Below are 19616 nucleotides of genomic sequence, written 5' to 3'. Positions count from 1 at the left end.
GGGGTTGAAAGCCTCGATAAATCCACGGCGCTTCGGCGGGTACGGTTATTTTGAGCGATGAAGAATACTAACATATAATTTTATTTTTGTATTTCAAGATCACGATAATCTTCCAATTGCGAACTACAAGTTAAAAAAGAACCAAGACAATTAAAATACACTTCAGTTACTTGTCATTTTTTTCCAAACCACGTGGAGCCGCAGTATAAGGACTAAAGAGCCGCAGGTTGCGACCCCTGCTCTAGAGGAATGTGAGTGTGTGAGCGTCCTGAGTGATGAGGGTCACTCAGACCATGCCTCAGATTGGTGGGCAGGGGTCAGGGAAGAAGCTGTTAGTGAGTCTGGAGGTGTGGCAGCTGACTGACCTGAGGCGCAGACCAGAGAGCAGTGGGTCAAACAGGTGGGGGGCGGGGTCACCTGTGATGGCCCTGGTTTACTTGAGACAGGAGGATCTGGCGATGGCCTCCAGGTGTGTCAGAGGGCAGCCAGTGATTTTTTGGGGGGTGTTAATGACCCTCAGTGCAGCCTTCCTGCTCTCAGTCGTGGCCCCTGAGTACAAACACCTGGCAGGAGGATCACGCTCTCCACTGAGGAGGGTAGAGCAGCAGCTCTGGGCCTTCTTTGCCAGGGTGTTTGATTTGATTTTTGCAGACTATTATTAAATGCATAAACAATGAAGAGTGAACTGAACAGGAAGTCTGAGCTCGGATATCTGCCGTCTGCTCTGAAGGCTGGGAAATATCAGTCGTTGTCCTCACACGGTAGGCTAGCAGGACACTGGGCACAGTTTATGTATCGAGCTGCAAAGTGCAGCTGTGCTTCTTACTAATAACACTGTAACCTCCTGACACCCAGCACACTCGTTTATGTCCTCTGAAGGGGAATTTATTTTAGTCTGTATCTTTTGACCGGTTTGAGCTACCCCACTAAAAGACTTTCCCTCAGTTCTCGGCTGGTTAAACTGAAGTAGGCTGAATGTTTGTGGCTCATGTTTTGGTCAATGTCTCCCTATTTGATGATTGCAGACTGTAGGTGCGATGTCACTGAGATCATCTGCGTTCCTCAAACTCAGCGTTCTTCCCGTCATCGTAGCGAGGAAGAGAAAGGACAGTGTGACTGAGAGCAGGTGGATGCTCACCTGTGGACACAAAGCTGTCCAGCTGCTTCGTCGGCTCCACGTCCACATCTGTCAGAGACCAAACAGTCAGCAGGGAGTGCGAGCTAAAGCTGCAGAGCTTCAGTGAAGCAGGTTTCATTAGAGCACTTTACAACACCACAGGCTGAGTTACACCCACAGGGGAGAAATAAACAGCAACACAGACGGCCATAAACAGGCCAGTGATCCGAGTGTGTGCTTGTTAATGATGTGGACTCACTGACGACTGAATGTGAACCCTTCGTGGTTAAAATCTGTTTGTTTTTAACTAATTAGAAACATGTCTGTAAAGGTTCTCAGTCATCCAGCTCATCGTAGTCTGAGGAGCTTGGAAAGAAAAGCGTCTGGACTTCTTTAAGTTGCTTGAAGACGTTTATGCTTCTTCAGTTCTTAGAGCAACTGGTTTAAGCCCCGGCCCAAGAGGGGACGACGGACCCCCTAATGATCCTGTACCTAATCACACGAGCCGAGGTATGAAAACAGGTGCAGGTCACAATCAGCCAAGGGTTTGGGTGAAACCTAACTCCACCCTATCATGTGATTTCATTCCCGACGCCTTAACACCCAATCACATCCTGGGCCTTCTGACCTCAGGGAATCAGCCTCTTTGCTGATTTGATGAAAGCCCAATTAGGATAACCGCATGTTTTAAGAGCTTTCTTTACACGTGTGGGTTCACCCAACATCTTGGTTGATTGTGACCCCCACCCATTTTCACACCCAGGCAGAGGATCAATAGGAGGTCCACGACCCTCGTAGGGACACTCCCACAGGGCTTAAAAATCTGGGACGCTCCACCAGTCGCTCTGAGAACTGAAGAAGCTTCTCGGGTGAAACGTCTTCAAGAAACTGAAAGTGCAGATGCTTTTCTTTCCAAAATGTTTTTGAATGTTACTGAGCACTAATTAGTGAGTGTGTGTGTGTGTTTATGTGTGTGTGTGAGTGCTCTACCTGAAAACGACCTCTTTCTTTTGCTCAGAGTGTTGATGACGCTCAGGTTTCTTGCCAAGATTCCCGTCTGCTCCTGGAACCAGTTTCTCGGCTGATCGGAAATCTCCAGCTCCCAGTCTGCTGAGCCCTGACTGGACACAGAGCAGCGGCACTCGCTGAGCCATCACAATAGCTTTCTGAATAACATGTTTAATTATTGCTGCTCCGAAACTGCTGTTTACTAACATTTATGTGCTTTATATTTCAAGGCATAGAAATACTACAGAGAAACCCAACAATCAGACGACCTCATATGAACAAGAACTTGGCAACGGTGGGAAGGAAAAACTCCCTTTTAACAGGAAGAAACCTCCAGCAGAACCAGGCTCAGGGAGGGGCGGGGCCATAAAAAACAAACTGGAGTCTATTAGATAGATATGATACAAACCACTGCAGCGCAGTACCTGTAATACCTACAGCATGTTCTAATCGCTCTAATAGGATATTATGGTCGACAGTATCGAACGCTGCACTGAGGTCTAGCAGGACAAGCACAGAGATGAGTCCACTGTCAGAGGCCATAAGAAGATCATTTGTAACCTTCACTAAAGCTGTTTCTGTGCTGTGATGAGCTCTGAAACCTGACTGAAACTCTTCAAATAAACCTCTGCAGATGATCTGTTAGCTGTTTGACAACTACTCTTTCAAGGATGTTTGATATAAAGGAAGGTTGGAGATTGGCCTGTAATTAGCTAAGACTGCTGGGTCTAGAGATGCTTTTTGAGTAAAGGTTTAACTACAGCCAGCTTGAAGGCCTGTGGTACATAGCTGATTATTAGAGATAGTTGATCATATTTAAGATCGAAGAATTAATTAATGGCAGGACTTCTTTGAGCAGTTTTGTAGGAATGGGGTCTAAAAGACACGTTGATGGTTTGGAGGAAGTAATTATTGAAGTTAACTCAGAAAGATCAGTTGGAGAAAAAGAGTCTAACTTAACATCAATGGTACTAAGAGTAGCTGTAGATAATATTACATCTGTGGGATGATTATTGGTAATTTTTTTCTCTAATGATAAAAATGTTATTTGTGAAGAAGTTCATGAAGTCATTACTAGTTAACGTTAAAGGGATGGTTGGCTCAACAGAGCTCTGACTGTTTGTCAGCCTGGCTACAGAGCTGAAGAGAAACCTGGGGTTGTTCTTATTGTCTTCAATTTATTTGTGAAGAAGTTCATGAAGCAATAAAGAGAAACTTATTCCAGTTAATTAGTGCCAAACAGTAAGAGATGACATTGTCTCCAGCTTATGGGTTATCTGCTTTAAGGTGTGTTTGTGTGAGCTACACAGATGTGTTGTTGATGACAAAGCTGTGTGAGTCTGTGTGAGTCAGTGTGAGTCTGTGTGAGTCTGTGTGAGTCTGTGGAACCTGTGGCTTAGTGTGAGTCTGTGTGAGTCTGTGGAACCTGTGGCTCAGTGTGAGTCTGTGTGAGTCTGTGTGAGTCTGTGGAAGCTGTGGCTCAGTGTGAGTCAGTGTGAGTCTGTGTGAGTCTGTGGAAGCTGTGGCTTAGTGTGAGTCTGTGTGAGTCTGTGGAAGCTGTGGCTTAGTGTGAGTCTGTGTGAGTCTGTGGAAGCTGTGGCTCAGTGTGAGTCAGTGTGAGTCTGTGTGAGTCTGTGGAAGCTGTGGCTTAGTGTGAGTCTGTGTGAGTCTGTGGAAGCTGTGGCTTAGTGTGAGTCTGTGTGAGTCTGTGGAACCTGTGGCTCAGTGTGAGTCTGTGTGAGTCTGTGGAAGCTGTGGCTCAGTGTGAGTCAGTGTGAGTCTGTGTGAGTCTGTGGAAGCTGTGGCTCAGTGTGAGTCAGTGTGAGTCTGTGTGAGTCTGTGGAAGCTGTGGCTCAGTGTGAGTCAGTGTGAGTCAGTGTGAGTCAGTGTGAGTCTGTGGAAGCTGTGGCTCAGTGTGAGTCAGTGTGAGTCTGTGTGAGTCTGTGTGAGTCTGTGGAAGCTGTGGCTTAGTGTGAGTCTGTGTGAGTCTGTGGAAGCTGTGGCTCAGTGTGAGTCAGTGTGAGTCTGTGTGAGTCTGTGTGAGTCTGTGGAAGCTGTGGCTTAGTGTGAGTCTGTGTGAGTCTGTGGAAGCTGTGGCTCAGTGTGAGTCAGTGTGAGTCTGTGTGAGTCTGTGGAAGCTGTGGCTCAGTGTGAGTCTGTGTGAGTCTGTGGAAAGTGTTACCTGTTCGTGTCCAGAGTGTCGCCTGGCTCTGACAGCTGGCTGCAGGTCAGTTTAAATGGGAGTGGAGGATAAGTGTTGAGTCCCTCTGAAATAAACCCGAACAGCCCGTCAGTGTGTGTCTGGTTACAGACGACAGGGAGATCTGAGCGTGCTCTTACTGTTGAGGGCGGAGAGGAAGACCCTGATGAAGCGCTGGGCGTAGCCCTGCTCGTCGGCCTTCAGCCTGTCGAGTCTGATCAGGTGCTGCTGTATCGGCACGCTGGCCAGCTCCTCCACCTCCATCCGGTTGTAACGATCACCCACCGTCACCACAAACAGCGCCACCCCCTCACACTTGGCCTTCTGGGAGATGTAGCGCAGCTTGGCCTGGTCTCTGTAGGCCGTCTTGGTGCCCACCACAGTCAGGACGGCCCTCTTGCTGCGCGGCTGGCCGGCCTTCAGCAGCACCTCCCTCAGGGTGTAGTCCAGCATCTGTCCCAGCGCCAAAGAGCCGCCCTGCTGCTGCATGTTCTGCATCATGTACGTCTTCATGTCTCCAGCGTTCTGGTAGGTCTGCAGGCCGAACTCCACCTTGGTGCTCTGTTGGACCAGAGCTACTCGGGCCTGGCGGCCGGCTCGGCGGGGCTGTGGACTCACGGCCAGCTGCTCCACCACAGAGCTCAGCAGCTGCCGGGCACCGGCGTATTCATCGGCCTGGATCTCCCTGGAGCTGTCCAGCACCATGACCAGGTCCACATCCGCCTGCTGAGGCAGCACTGGTTCCTGGATGAAGGCGCACTCCTCTGCATGCCTGCAGGGGTCTGCAGAGACAGCAGCAGCCACTGAAAACACCTTTATTCATCCACATACGCTGCTCGTGTATTTAACGTTAACTTCATTGTAAAAAGTGATTTTTCTCACGTATTACCAAAACTGAAACAAAAAAGTCTGATATTGTGTAAGTGTTTTTCATCCAGGGAAGGATTAGACACCTAAAGGCATAAAGTTATGTATCAACCAAAGTCTCTGTCAGTGTACAGAAGTTAAATATTTAACTGTTTTTCTACACGATGAACAAAGAAAGAAATGTGTGAAATCACAGAAAAAGTTCTGGAAGTTTTGTTTTTAACTGCAGTCGTATAAAAACCTTTCATTTGTTATTGCTTAATGACTCAGGGAGGTTTTAATCAGCAGGGAAAGTCGTAAAACTGCAGCAACTTGTTGGCGGTGAGCAGCAGATCCAACAAGTTAGAATCAAAAATGGCTTCAAGTGCACATTCAGGGCTGTGAGACTCGCAGGGGAGAACACGCATCACGTTTAAGGCCTGGACAAGTTGAATCGTTTTGTTCTCCATCGTGGAAAAATGGCTGAAAATAAAACCAGGCCAGCTTTAAAAACTCTGCACTCAGCTCTGCGGTCTCATCCCTGTGTTTCTGTCTGTGCACTCGGCCTGAAGCTACACTTGCTGCCTCGGAGTGTCGGCCCCCTTCCTTCTGTCACATATCGGTATAAATAAAGTCCCACCCCTACCTACTATCACAGTCACCTGCTGCAGAGCCGATAATGGCATCAATAAAAGTAGCCGCACGTCCTGAGAGCAGTGAGATGTGGCGATTTACATTTTTAAGAGGACTGTAAAGTCAAGCTTCCTCATATTCACTTTGATCCCACACAGCTCATCTAACTCGAACTAAAAAAGTGTGCAGTGCAGATGAGGTATGAGCATCAGTCGTTACCGTAACAGACGGCACAGCTCTTGACCCTCCTCAGGTCAGCAGCCGGCTCCTGTGGCCTCCTCAGCACCGTGAAGATGGAGTTTCCTGTGTCGTCAGCCTGAGAGGAGACAGCAGCTACCGTTACCGACCGCTTCGCTCGTTCATGACAAACAGAATTCCTCAACGACTGAGGGAAGACGACAAGCAGCTTAAAGAAAATGATGTTTTATTAAACTTTCCCTCTTCGGTCCATCTGTCTTGTATGTGCTTTATAACTGACAGCCATGAGAGAAGGCTTCAGGCACCACAGCTGTTTCTTCCTGTTGTACACTAACTTCTGGCTACACACTGTAAACATAACTGGAGCCGCACAGGGAGACTAAGTGCACAATGAGCTGGAACGACTTTGTGCTTGCAGGCCAAACAGGCTGGGAAAAAGGCCCTCACATCATGTGCTGAGAAGGTCCCAGATGTATTGGCTCAAGTGAGAGCAAAGAGTTTAAAAGGGAGATGATGAAACCGTGGAACCCTCCAGAAGTCATCACACTGTAAGGTCTAAAAAGGAAACGGGGACACCCTGACTGTAGCATCAAGAGCCAAATGTTTTTTAATCCAAGGCAAACACTCCGATAATCTCAGGGCGCCGTTGCTGTAACAGTGCTTACTGATTTATGAAGTCCCATCTTCATCCAAACCAGATATTACGATATCGACTCCACACTCCTGTATGTTCACACTGAGAGGCATGGTAGGTTTTGTGGACAGATAGGGTGGCACGCTCGCTGCATTATTGCATCACTTCCTGCTCCTGGTGCACCACATCAGTGGTGCTTGTTCAGTTGTCTAAAGAGCAGCAATATCAGCAGTAACTGTCTGAGAAGCTGGCTCTCTTCTGCTCACTTTGTCGGTTGTCCAATTATTCCTTTGCCTCCTTTAGCACCTGGTCGCCTGGTTGTAGCTCTGGAGGCCTGGCTCCCCACAGAGCCAGCCAGGCCCTGTGGTGCTTTGCAAAGGTACTGTTGGCCTGGTTGACTGTGTCCAAAGTGGGAAATCAGGCCAGTTTGGTGACTACGAGGAGGAAGTGTAGCCTCAAACAGAAACCTTCAGTACGTTTCCCTGTGTACAGACTCCCTGGACTGCTTCCTGTGTGGTGAGTGTCGGAGAGAGAGGCTGGTCGCGTGTGTGGATTGCCTGAAGAGGAATGAGCACTTTGCCCCTGGATTTCCCTGGAGCCCTGACCCCTCACCTTTTTGTATATACACCCGGTGTGCATCAGAGTCCTGCGTGTGAGTCCTCCACCTCAATCGTAACAGCAGCTCCCATTTCATTTATTAACCTTTTCATCTACGCTAAAAAAAAAAAAGAAAAAAAAAAGAGGCAGCACGGTGGTACGGTGGTTAGCACTGTTGCCGCACAGCAAGAAGATCCTGAGTTCAATTCCACCATCAGGCCGGGGTCTTTCTGTGTGGAGTTTGCATGTTCTCCCCGTGTTTGCGTGGGTTCTCTCCGGGTACTCCGGCTTCCTCCCACCGTCCAAAGACATGCAGCTTGTGGGGATAGGCTGATTTGACAATCCAAATTGCCACTAGGTGTGAATGTGAGTGTGAATGGTTGTCTGTCCCTGTGTGTCGGCCCTGCGACAGACTGGCGACCTGTCCAGGGTGTACCCCGCCTCTCGCCCTATGAAAGCTGGGATAGGCTCCAGCGCCCCCCGCGACCCTGAAAAGGATAAGCGGATGGATGGATGGATCTACGCTAGTCCATGCTGGTATCAACATACTGAGTTATCCTGACCCACTGAGTCACAGCCAGACTCCTCATCGCACAGGCCGAGGAGGAGGAGTGGCAGCACTTCAGCTTATTAACCAACCAAAGACACAGTTTGAATTCATTTAAAAAACTGTTAATAAGCAGTTCTCATTTGTTATAACAAACAAGACATAATATTTGGTTACAGATTATTACTTCAGTACTTCAGACTAAAGAAGAAACTGATAGTTGGGGTGACCCTGAATCCTTGTCGGTTGTATAAAATAATGTCCAGCTTATGAGTTTTCTGATCAAAGCTGTGTGTTTGAGCTACCCCAGGGAGTCACGCACTTCACATTCCAGGCTCTATTCTTTCTACAGAATCCAGAGTCAAGATAAAATGATTAGCAAGACACCAGAACACTTTTCTTAAAGGTAACGCAGTTTGCTACTTGATTGCTCCTGGGAAAAAGTAATTTGCTTCACTACCTGTTACATTAAAAAAAGCTGTCTCACAACCACAGTTTAGTAACATGAACCTCAGGCTGCACCAAAGCAAATCCCTAACGAGGACTCACATCTCTGAGATCTTTCTCTTAGCAGAACACGAAGCAAAGACTGATTCTACTTTAGAAACGTGAGCAGGTAGACAGGGAGGCTGCAGCCCGACTGCTGTTTGTTACCTGTGGAAGGTAAAGTCTGTCTGGGCAGCATCAGCAACAGGTTTCCTACAAAAGCTGTTTTTGGTTCCCATCCCCAGATGGTCTCAGTCAGGTTTTAAGTCAGACTAAATGAAAGATGATTTTGTGCATGATGGTGCAGTTTAAAGTGTTCAGGTTAATTCATCAACATCGTTTTTTCCAACAACAGAAAAACTATGAAACATGTTTGAGAATTCATTTGTAATGTATCGTCTAATTTTAGCATGTTCACCATGGACCTGATGGAGGCTAAATCAAACTCACCTCCATCGCCTGATTAATCGCGGGAACGTTCCTCAGGGAGATGATTGCTGGGACGATGTTCAGAGCCCGGTACTCCATAATGGCAGTAAGAATGTCAGTGTTGTCCTGAGACGCTCCATTGGTGAAAAACACGGCCACCTTCCTCACCATGAACCCAGCTCGCACTCGTTTGAAGATGTTCTGACCCACAAAGCGCATGGCGGCGCCCAGCTGGCGTTTGTTGGACGTCTTCTCTAGGGCGATGTTCTTCACAGCTTCTATCAGCGCAGTCTTGCGATGGTAGTCCTGGAAGTGGATCAGGTACTTGGTGTAGGCGCTGTATCCAACCACAGCCACGCGAGCGCCTTGTGGACAGTTGCTCTCAGCGATGCTCAAGTCCTCCAGCAGGTGGAGGAGGGCGGAGCGCTGCCTCTCGAGGGCCGTCGGAGTCACGTCGTCAGACATGTCCAAGCCGAACACCAGCTCGGTGGGGTAGGCCGGACACTGTGACTCACCTGGAGGAGGTAACGTCAGGAAGAGCTGAAGTGAAACGACCGCGGTGTTGGAAACACGCTCAGGCCGATTAACAGATACTCAAAGACGACTAGTTACAAGTTACAAAGGACTTCTGCTACTCAGTAAAATCCACCAAGCAGTTGGAGACAGTTTCAGATAAAAAGGTGCAAATATGTCCCGATGATCTCAGTCAGTCGGCATCTGTGGACAAAGTCTTTGTGCTGTACTCACCATGTTTGTTCTCACTAAGAGGAGACGTACGTACCGTGTGAACAAGCTGTGTGAAGCAGAAACACATTCACTTATCACAGCGCTCGTACTCTGCAGTTTGCTTCCACAAACGTTCGTTTTAGTTTCCATCCTCTACATAAAAACTCATAAACAAACAGCTGATCATTGTTTTGCAAACGTGTTTAAAGCGATGACACTTACCACAGTTGTCCCTGATTTTGTTGATCAGTTCGCATTCCTGAGACGACAGAAAATGTTCTTTGTAACAACATATTTATTTTAAGCAGGTGAAGCGATTTAAAGGTGGACTTACAGACAGGCCTCTGCTCCCAGGAGGACCTTTCGGGCCCTGGATGGAGGAAAAACAGAGATTATTGTAAGTTTATTTGGGAGGATAATCAAATGTGACTTTTATCTGTGGCTTCCACAGGGTGATGACCCGCTTCCTTTACATGGTGCCGGTTTTACGTTGATGTGGTCCCTCCCTGACAACGGAACAGGATGCAGCGTTACTGCTGGAGTCTGCCAGTCATGGATGGATCTTGTGTGATGTCTGTTCCTATGGACAGTGATCCCAGCAATTTGTGATGCTGTGTCATTACCAGCTTTTTGAACTGAAATCGTCCATCAGTAACCAGGACGTGCTCACAGCCATCTGCCTCCAGCTCAGATACCATCCTGCTCTGTCACAGCAACCCTCTGCATGATCTCGCCAAATACATCCATGAAACCTCTATGAGGTCTTTCTCTTTTCATCCTGCCTGGCAGCTCCATCTTTTAATATGTCCTCTGTCTAATTTAATTTAAAAACTAAATGAGCTTTTTTTTATTGAAAGATTTGCTTAGAAGATAACATCATTCAAAGAATTATTAGACGTGCTAATGAGAGTGAAGGTAGGCAGGTGAAGATGCAGTTTAAACGTACTTTGTGTCCTGGATATCCGTCACCTCCAGGCTCACCTGGCTTTCCTGGCATGCCTGAGTTCCCCTGTATGGGTCACACATAAATCACAGAAGAAGCAAAAAGCCAACGTCTCAGTGACGCGACATCAAAGAAACCTTTCTTACCCCACGACCCCGGTTCCCCTTGGATCCTGGATACCCTTTCGGTCCCTTCGCACCGTCGTCGCCCTGAAGACAAAATGCCGTGTCTCAATCACCACAGAGTCCAACATACTTCTAGCTTACTTTGGCTGAACCACATGGTGGCATCAAAGTTTTAGTGTGTGGAAAATGGAAGGACTCACCGGTAAACCAGGGTAACCAGGAAAACCAGCATCTCCCTGTACAGAGAAAGGAAGAAGCAACGATTTCACGATTAAGACTTTCTAAAATGTTCGGCCACATGTGTAAATCTGTTTTACCCACATCATTGTCCAGCTGAACAGCACCAAAGACATCCCCATGCCTATGCAGATGATACTAAGCTGTATTTTTCCACTAAGCCCCCAAATCTCAACAGCCTCCCAGACCTCAATCACTTCACCACTGCCAGTGAAAAATGGACGAACGTTCCTTTTTCTGAATCCTGGTAAAACTGAGGTTCTTCAGGTTCTTATGAAAACTTGGGAGGGAACATTTTGGATTGTGCCAGCACAGAGCTTGGGTGCGGGTCACCAGTGACACAAACCACGGTGTATCCTGAGAGAACCAGAACATCTTCTCCTCCATCAAACGAATAGCTGAAACTAAAACCATGTGGCGTTCTTCTTACTGCTTTTCATTGTTGATGAAAACAGAATTCATTCAGTTTTTGTTGGTTGATGTCAAATTAAGGTTCAGCTCTACCTTTGAACCTTTCGGTCCTTCAGGTCCAAACCCGTCACGACCATCCAGACCCTGAACACAGAGAAAGTCTTGCATGAGATAACTGCATTGAATTACAGATATACACAAGCTCAGCTCATGTTCGGGATCCTACCGGCATTCCTCTGGGTCCTGGTGGTCCCAGAGCACCCTTCACACCTGGTTCTCCTGGTTGGCCCTTAAATAACAACCATGGACATTTCTCCATCAGAATTTACACCCCCATCCAACAAAACCCTGCCAAAATATCTTTCCATTTATAAATAAAGAGTACATTATTTACAGGCTGAATCCAGTTTTATTCACATTTTAAACGTAAGTTCATCAGGTTATCTAAGTTCATTTCTGTTATACTGAGGTTGCTGTTGTTTATTACAGTCCCCTGGTGTCTTCACCCCGTGTGTTTAAGTCTCCCTCAGCCTTCACGTGTTTCATGTCTGCGTGTCATTATGCTTCCTGTTTTATTTTGAAGAGGTCTGGTGTCCCATGTTCATTGTGTTTAGTTTCACTTCCCCTGTGCCGTCATTGTGTTTCCGCTTCATCACCTCCTGTGTGTATTTAGTGTGTGTTTCCACTCATTCCTCGTCCAATCGTCTGCTTTGTTTCCATGCCTCTAGGTTTATGGATTCATGTCAGGTCTTCAGGTTTCTAGGTCCTTGTTCTAGTGTTTTTATATTTAGCTCACCCAGTTTAGGTTATTGTTAGTTTCTCCTTTGCCTTTTGTTTTTGTGCTGTTTACTAGTGATGTGACGTTCTGTATCGAGGCTTCGAAGCTTGTGTCGAGTAATGGAGGGGGCGTTTCCGCGATGCGCGTATCGAGGCTTGCTTCATTTATGGGAGGAGCTGAAAATGATGACGTCCGCAGCCTCGCTGCCCGGCTGTACCACGTGACTGGTTCATGAAGTGGTTCGAACTTTGCCGCGAGATATGACAGCGATATAAACCCTCAGACTTCATTCAAAATGTGGGTGTTTGATGGAGAGTTGCGGTTAGTGAGAGTTTGGAGACAGTTTGGAGGTTTATGAGAGTGAGGAGAGAAAGTCAGGAGAGAATGGAGCCAGCTAAGAAGAGGAGGATGTCCTCCCCTGTGTGGGAACATTTTGATCTTATTCCTCCCAACAAGGTATGTAAATTTCTACAGAAGATGTATTGTCATGATACTGATGGTGCAATAAAACTTATGTTAAGCTGTCGTTACTTTTGTACAAGGTGAAGTGTTTGCTATGTGCCAGGGAGCTGGGATATAACAACAACACCTCATCCATGCTTAGGCACTACAGAGCTTTGCATGAGAATAAGAGGAACACCGATTGTGGAGCAAGACCAGGTGAGCCATCAAATGCAATGATAATATAGCATGCAGTAATGTTACTAAATGATATAACAATATTATACAACTGTTATAAGTGACGTGTGTGATATTTATATTTGTGCTTTGTCTTTATTGTCTTTCCTCAGGAGAACAATCTCAAATAGATGAAGACCTGGTCAGCATGGTGATTGAGGACTCCCAGCCATTTAGCATTGTGGAGGACAAAGGATTCAAAAGATCTGTTAAATCATTAAATCCCAGCTATGTTCTCCCCACTAAAAAGGACGTAAAAGCAGTGAAAATTTAGTTTTTACAGAATAAAATGTGAACAGGCAGGACTGAGGCTCAAAGCCTCAGTGTGTAGCTGTCCATACCTCAACGTTACAAAAGCACAACCACTGTCCACACCCCAACCACACCTCACCTCACAGTAAATGATCGTTTTCATTTCAAGCATTTCCAAATAATCATTTCCCATACTGCCAGTATAAATATACACAGTATACTGCCATCACTACAATATACATGTTTTACACACTCCTTTTGTTGTTGACATTTACAGGCTGTGTGCAAAATGCCACACTCTTCAAATTCATGCCAGCTATTATTTTTACGTCCAGTAGGTGTCCTGCTAGAGCAAATGAAGCTTCAAGAAGCTTCGCGTTGGGGTGAACCAATTGGATGAAAAGCTTCAGTGCTTCATGAAGCTTCATCTGCCCATCACTACTGTTTACCAGCCTACAATAAACAGCTCGCTTTCAGCTAATATTAAGTCTGTTTCCACTATTATCTACTCACATTCACACAGTTTGCTTCAACCAGACTGTGACACAAAATCTCATTGGGGCCATTAAAGCTTGTAGTTGGATAGGGGTTGGGTTTTGACTTCTACCCGCTGGCTACATGGGTATTCTGGTTAAAAGCTTTCCTGAATGCAAAGAAAGGAAGCGATGTCACCCACCTTCTGCCCATTAGGGCCAGGACGTCCAGGTAGCCCTGGTTCTCCAACAGATCCATGTTCACCCTGTGGAGGAGCAGAGCTGCCACTGTTCACTCTATTCACATCATGCAAACACTGAACACTCTTTATGTTGCAGCCACTGGAAATACTTCTAAAGTCTTTAAATGTCTAAATGTTTAAATGACCTTTAAAGCAATAATAATAATAAAAAAAGCAATGTTGGTATTTTTCCTCATGCAAAACTCCCTTTAATCAGACACATGCTTCATTAGAAAAACACAATCAGTACATCATAATTGAACTCGTTGGTCAGTGCATGCATACAGCCTAGTTGATGAACGCACCTGATTTCCTGGAAAACCAGGTGTTCCTTTGGGTCCAGGTTCCCCATTGTCCCCAGCAGGGCCCTGCAGGGTCATCACAGTTTGATAACTGGTGATTATTTACACCTCTGCTCTTCCAATCAATGATGACTGATGGAAAGTCTGCATAGCTGTACACTAGTAGTCATCTGTAGTGTACGCTGATAATAATATATATGTCACTACACTTTATTTGTATTGCTTCTAAAACAAAGAAGTGTTGAAAAATAATAATAAAATTAGGAAATTAAAAGAACAAGAAAAAACAAGGGCGCTAGGATGTCAATCCTGGAAAACATTCCATCAAACAATAATTACAGAGCTATGACAAACACAGCAAATCAGTGCAATCTGATCAGACAGCGTGTGGTTGTCTGCATGCGCCTGCCAGAATCCTTTCTACGGCCAAACTTCATGACGTCATGCATGAAGTACATCCTAGTACAGATGCCGGGAGTCTATGTATATATAACAGGATACTGGAGTCAATTCTCTATCATCTCACACGTCGATTTAATCAGTTTCTGTTTGATGGTTATTCAGCTGTGTGACAACCCGAAGGATGCGGCCTCCGAAGGATGCGGCCTCCGAAGGATGCGGCCTCCGAAGGATGCGGCCTAGGTTTTGGGACACAGCTTATGGAAAGACCAGATGTTTTTCAGTCACCAGGGCCTGAGGCTAAGTAATTCACCTGGAATAATTTTGTGTGTCCCTGACCAAATGGCGTGGAACACCTGCCTTAAGAATTTGGTTGGTGTCATTTAAGCACTGTGTGCCAGGAAGAGGGAGGAGCCAACGCAGGACTCAAAACTCAAAAGAATTAACTAAGGCAGGCAAAACACCAAATACAAAAAAACGTAACTCAGACGTGAAACTAGACAACTGAGAAAGTGAGGAACAAGCAACTAAGAGCAAGGAAAAGGGGGGACACTCGCAGCAATATGGGACGATGCAACAATGGGCAAAGGCAAACGGTGGAAACACACGGGGAATGGGGGAGAGATGAAACATAATGAGGTGGGAGGAAGGAAAACAGATGAATGAAACTCAGAGACAGAACTTATACGAGAGACGTGACAGACTAACCAGGGAGGGAACAAACTAAACCAACAGGAAGTACAAATGATTACACTTGGAAGAACGAGGAAACTAAACAATAGCAAAGAGAACATAAGAAACAGAAACACTGTGTTAGCGTGACAGCAGGACGGCGTCATTCACACATCGTCACAGCCGCTCTCGTCTTAAAGAGCGCAGGATTTCATATGTTGCTTTGAGAAAACAGTCATGGTGTGGATCAGTGCAGTCATGTTTTGGGGAAGTACGATCTGACGTTGGCCACATTTCAGATCAACAGTGAGCTTATTTGTGTCTGTGTGATACCTCCTAATGCTTTAGCTCATCACATGAACGTACGGCGGCCTGAATGTGCAGACGGAGAATATCACTTTCTGTCGACGTGAACACTGCCCATGAGACTGTTATACAACATGTGTTCACAAATACACTCCCCTAAATGAGAAACAGCTTTTCTTAAGTTGCTAACTAATACCAAGCAGAGCTGCAACTGCATCCTATCTGGCTTTGTGGTTTGACAGAGAAAAAAGAAATTCATGAATAGTTCCACTGAATTTCTCTGGAAGTCTGTCCATGGGCCAAATCCAGCACAAATCTGCCAAATCCAGCTGAGCGAAAGCCAAAGTGTAACCGGAGTGATGCAAAAACACAGACTAAACTGGTACCTCTCGAGTCCTGTGGGGATTTCTGCCTATTCAACTAAAACAAAACTTCTAAGGAATAATGTGTACAGTTACTGTCAATGATCCTTCAGGAATTTAATGCTAAATTCAACCAGATGCAGCCTGCGGGAGAACATTTACAGCTTACTGCCTCAGCTGTAAACTCTGTTAGCCTGGCTCTGAATCACGGCTCTTGAACAGTTGAGACTTCAATATTTGAAACAGCTTATTAGTTCCAACATATCGAGGGGTCTTACAACGCAGTGGAGATCCCTTTACAGGCCCAGCGACTTGAACATGATGCGTAGTGGTTACATACAGTTGTGGTCAGATGTTCATCACGGGCATGAATTTCAGGTCATTTTGGATTTTTAATGATTTCTTTAAACCTTTTCCAGTGTGCAACGATCGTAGAGAGTGTGCATTAGAGCAGGGCGATATGACCAAAAATATTTATCACCATATGCATTTGAAAATTTGCAATAACGATATAACTGACGATATAATTGACACGAGACAAATTGAGATGAGAGATGAGATGAGATAGCCTTTATGTGTCAGTTGCAGGTCTTTTGCCCACAACCGAGATGACAGACCTTGCCGACCGTACCTACAATACACAAACCTCTCCTATCATTTCAATCCCAGCAGGCAGCCTTGTGGGGGTTTGAACAGCCGGTTCCGCTTTCTTTATTCTTCGATAAGTCAGGGCCAAGCCAGCTCCGATCAGCCAGAACCCTGTTATCATGGTTCAGAATAGGTAGATATCTTCAGCACTCAGGCTCACCCAAGCCCAAACTTCTCGTTGAGAAAGGGGTGTCAGTTGCATTTAGGGACCAGTTGATCAAATTCATAATTCCTCTTTTAGGTTTTAGAGAACAGACTGTGAGAGAGTGTTCCAGGGAAAAGTAATACAAAAACAAAACACGAGACTAGACAAGGACACAAGCAGGGAAGATGAGGGAGAGGAGAAAAAGTGCGTCCGCCTCCTCCGAGAGCCAAAGAAGAACTCCTCAACTTTATTAGTGCAAAAAACAAAACAAAAAAAACCCCATCAATGTGTTTTCACTTAAACAAGCAGCTGTTTTTTATCTGCATTAAAGTTATATAAACATTTAACAGTGCAAATGCAAACTCCTCGCTGACAGTTTAACCAAAAGGCATTTCCAGTGGAAACTGGCCGACATATCCTCAGCATAACCATGTATAACATCCACAAACCTTAAAAAGAGGTTATACACACACAGTACGGTAACATTATGCTGAAGCACAGCACGTATCACTCTGCGAGGCTCCGCCTACGACAGCCGTAACGCTCCGACAATCCATCAAGCGGTGCGGCTTCGTAGCTCAGCAAAGTCGTACTGAAACATCTGACAGGTTTTCGAGCGCCGTGCACATAAAATCGTTTCGAGGTCAGTAAACACAACCAGAGTTCATACATAAGGCACACGGGATTATAAGGGGCTCTGTCGACTTTCAGACAAATCAAAGGATGATTTTAAGTGCGCCGTATTTTCCAAACAACGCGGTAATAACGACGGCCCGCTAGCATGCGCTACCAAAAATAGTGCTTTGTTGTGTATCTGACGGACGAAAGCTAAACCAGTTCCACACCAGTGAAGCTGCAGCGTTTTACAAACCAGTTCAGGTTCATGGTTTCATTCAACGATCTGCTTTCACTCTTCTCCTTCTGCGTCGCCGCCATGTGCTTATGTAAACAAAGGCACTGTGCATGCGCGTTTTACCCATATTCTATCGCCATGTTTCATTTTCTTATCGTTGCCCAACATTAAACCGGTATCACCGTGAACGGTATGATATGGCCCAGCCCTAGCGTGCACCAAATGGATTTTCTCTAATGCACACAGGCTCAAATATAAACAAACATACTAATATTTGGCTAAATGTCTCAAAGTTCTTCACAGACGCTCTTGGTAGCTGTCGATAAGCTTCTGGCATAATTCTGGCTGCATGTTTGATCACTCTTTTTATCAGAACTGAGGACTTGACCAGAGGGTGTTCCCACTCTAAATGACCGTCAGCGTTCCCACAACATTCATAGTAAGAGCAGCGATGTGAGAGGAAGGCTGAGTGCGGGGAGGAGGGGTTAAACTACAGCAGAGGCAGTCGCGTCTTTTCTGAGTTAAATATGTTCGGTCTCACAATTAAGGTCAACCTGCCGTGCGTCCAATCACAAAGCAGACCGTCACGACAGAACCGGACTCTCACCTGTGGCCCAGCAGCACCTGGGATACCGGGAGGGCCTCGATTTCCTTTCTCACCAGGTGACCCCTGCAAACAGAGTCAGACGTCTGTGTACAGTCACAGATATACGGTATAATCCTGATGCTGCTTCATATCGTCTTCTACCTTCTCACCACTGGGACCTCTTCTTCCATTACGACCCTGCACAAGAAAAAAATGTCACCATCATCATGCTGAAGTCTTTCTGCAGCACAGAGCAGCACCTTCCTACCCGAGTCTCTGTGTGAGGATCACTGCTCTTCATGAAAACAGCTTCTCTTAGAGAGAAACAGAAGAACGATTTTTCTGAGAAATCTCACCGGGTTTCCATCTAGTCCACTGTCACCCCCGTACCCGTCTGGACCAGGACCACCCTGTGGATTAAAAAACATTCTGATAACTGCATCCAGCCATCTGTCCTTCTGCCCGTCCATCCACAGAATTATATACTTTGGTCAAAATATTATAATTATATATTGTGACCATTTGGCCTGGCTTTCCTCAGACCGTACACCAGAGAAGGTCAGGGCTGCATGGTGTCAGTCACTGGTTGGTAATTTCAACATTTTGGTCGTTGTATCCTGAGTGAGCTACTCAGGACCAGCTCATATAGTCTTCACTCATTTGTGATGTACATCAGGTGGGCTTATTGATTTAAAAGTAAAATTAATCACATTTTATTCAGAAACACTTTAAATTAGCAACTGGAACCATAAATCCACCAAAGAGTGTTCAGCGCTCCTTTTGTCATAGACTTCTATCCAATCAGACCAGAGGACTCGCCCCCTGCCGACCAGGTTAGGATGCTTCTGTATTGGCTTCACATTCATGTTCAATCACTGGCCACATATCTGATCAGCCAATCACGTGGCACCAAATGAATGCATATAGGTCTATATGTGGCATGGTTGTTGGTACAGGACGGGTTGGTCTGACTATTCTGCTGATCTGTCGGGACTTTGCACACAATCATTTACAGAGGAAGCTCTGAAAAGACAACATGCAGCGTCAACAGCAGATCTCTGAGAGAAACGACCTCACTGATGTCAGAGGTCAGAGGAAACGTCTCTAAATCCACAACACATTAAACTTGAAGCAGATGTGTACTGCAGCAGAAGACCACACCACGCACTCCTGTCAGCTAAGAACAGAACTGACTGTCTGATCCAATGGCATCCTCTCTTCTGAAAAGAAAGTGACAGGGTGTCACATGCTCGCCCCGCGTCCTCCAGCTCACTTCCACAGTCCGAAGGCATGCTCGTTAGGTTAACTTGTGATTCTGAAGGTATGAAGTGTGAGTATGAGTGTGAATGACTGTGTGTCTCTCTGGGACAGACTGGAAACCTATCCTCGGTGAACAACAGGCTCTGCATCCCCTGAAACCCAACAAATACTTTAGTATCAAAAACGCACAGTTCCTCTGATGCCCAGAAGAGGCAGCAGTGAGTCAGTCTCCATAGACACTCGTGTTGGCTGTAGATCAGGAGGTAGATCAGGTCATCTACTAACTGGAGGTTTGGGCAACATACTAACCCGAGCTGCTCCCTGATGCATCGTCAGAGGGTGAATGTTAGAGAGTGAAAAAGTGCTTGTGTGAATGAGGCATGTTGTACGAAGTGCTCTGAGCATTCAAGTGCTAATTTAGAGGCAGTCCATATTAAAAACGTTTACAGCCTGATAAGAAAATCAGCTTTAGTCTCTGTAGATAATTTACGGTAAACTAGTGGCATCATGGCGGCTAACGTTC

At 46.0% G+C, this 19616-nt stretch overlaps 1 protein-coding gene across 1 annotated transcript in view; it reads right to left on the bottom strand.

Moving 5' to 3' along the window:
• Positions 1-19616, bottom strand: part of LOC143419507 (collagen alpha-6(VI) chain-like) — a 117689-nt gene that overhangs the window by 1093 nt on the left and 96980 nt on the right. The window contains exons 22-40 of the mRNA XM_076886490.1: positions 18190-18243; positions 17996-18031; positions 17855-17917; positions 13866-13928; positions 13522-13584; positions 11364-11426; positions 11231-11281; positions 10690-10725; positions 10511-10573; positions 10368-10430; positions 9756-9791; positions 9644-9680; positions 9477-9488; positions 8717-9210; positions 6024-6120; positions 4466-5107; positions 4308-4392; positions 2108-2238; positions 1139-1186 (exon numbers count right to left, since the gene is read on the bottom strand). Of these exons, the coding sequence (XP_076742605.1) occupies positions 1139-1186; positions 2108-2238; positions 4308-4392; positions 4466-5107; positions 6024-6120; positions 8717-9210; positions 9477-9488; positions 9644-9680; positions 9756-9791; positions 10368-10430; positions 10511-10573; positions 10690-10725; positions 11231-11281; positions 11364-11426; positions 13522-13584; positions 13866-13928; positions 17855-17917; positions 17996-18031; positions 18190-18243 (2137 nt within the window). The remainder of the gene's footprint in view (positions 1-1138; positions 1187-2107; positions 2239-4307; positions 4393-4465; positions 5108-6023; positions 6121-8716; positions 9211-9476; positions 9489-9643; positions 9681-9755; positions 9792-10367; positions 10431-10510; positions 10574-10689; positions 10726-11230; positions 11282-11363; positions 11427-13521; positions 13585-13865; positions 13929-17854; positions 17918-17995; positions 18032-18189; positions 18244-19616) is intronic.

Source organism: Maylandia zebra, linkage group LG1 (genome assembly GCF_041146795.1).
Source record: "Maylandia zebra isolate NMK-2024a linkage group LG1, Mzebra_GT3a, whole genome shotgun sequence".
Lineage (NCBI taxonomy): Eukaryota > Metazoa > Chordata > Actinopteri > Cichliformes > Cichlidae > Maylandia > Maylandia zebra.
Note: the sequence above shows the minus strand (reverse complement) of the source record. Positions and strands in the feature narration are given on the sequence as shown.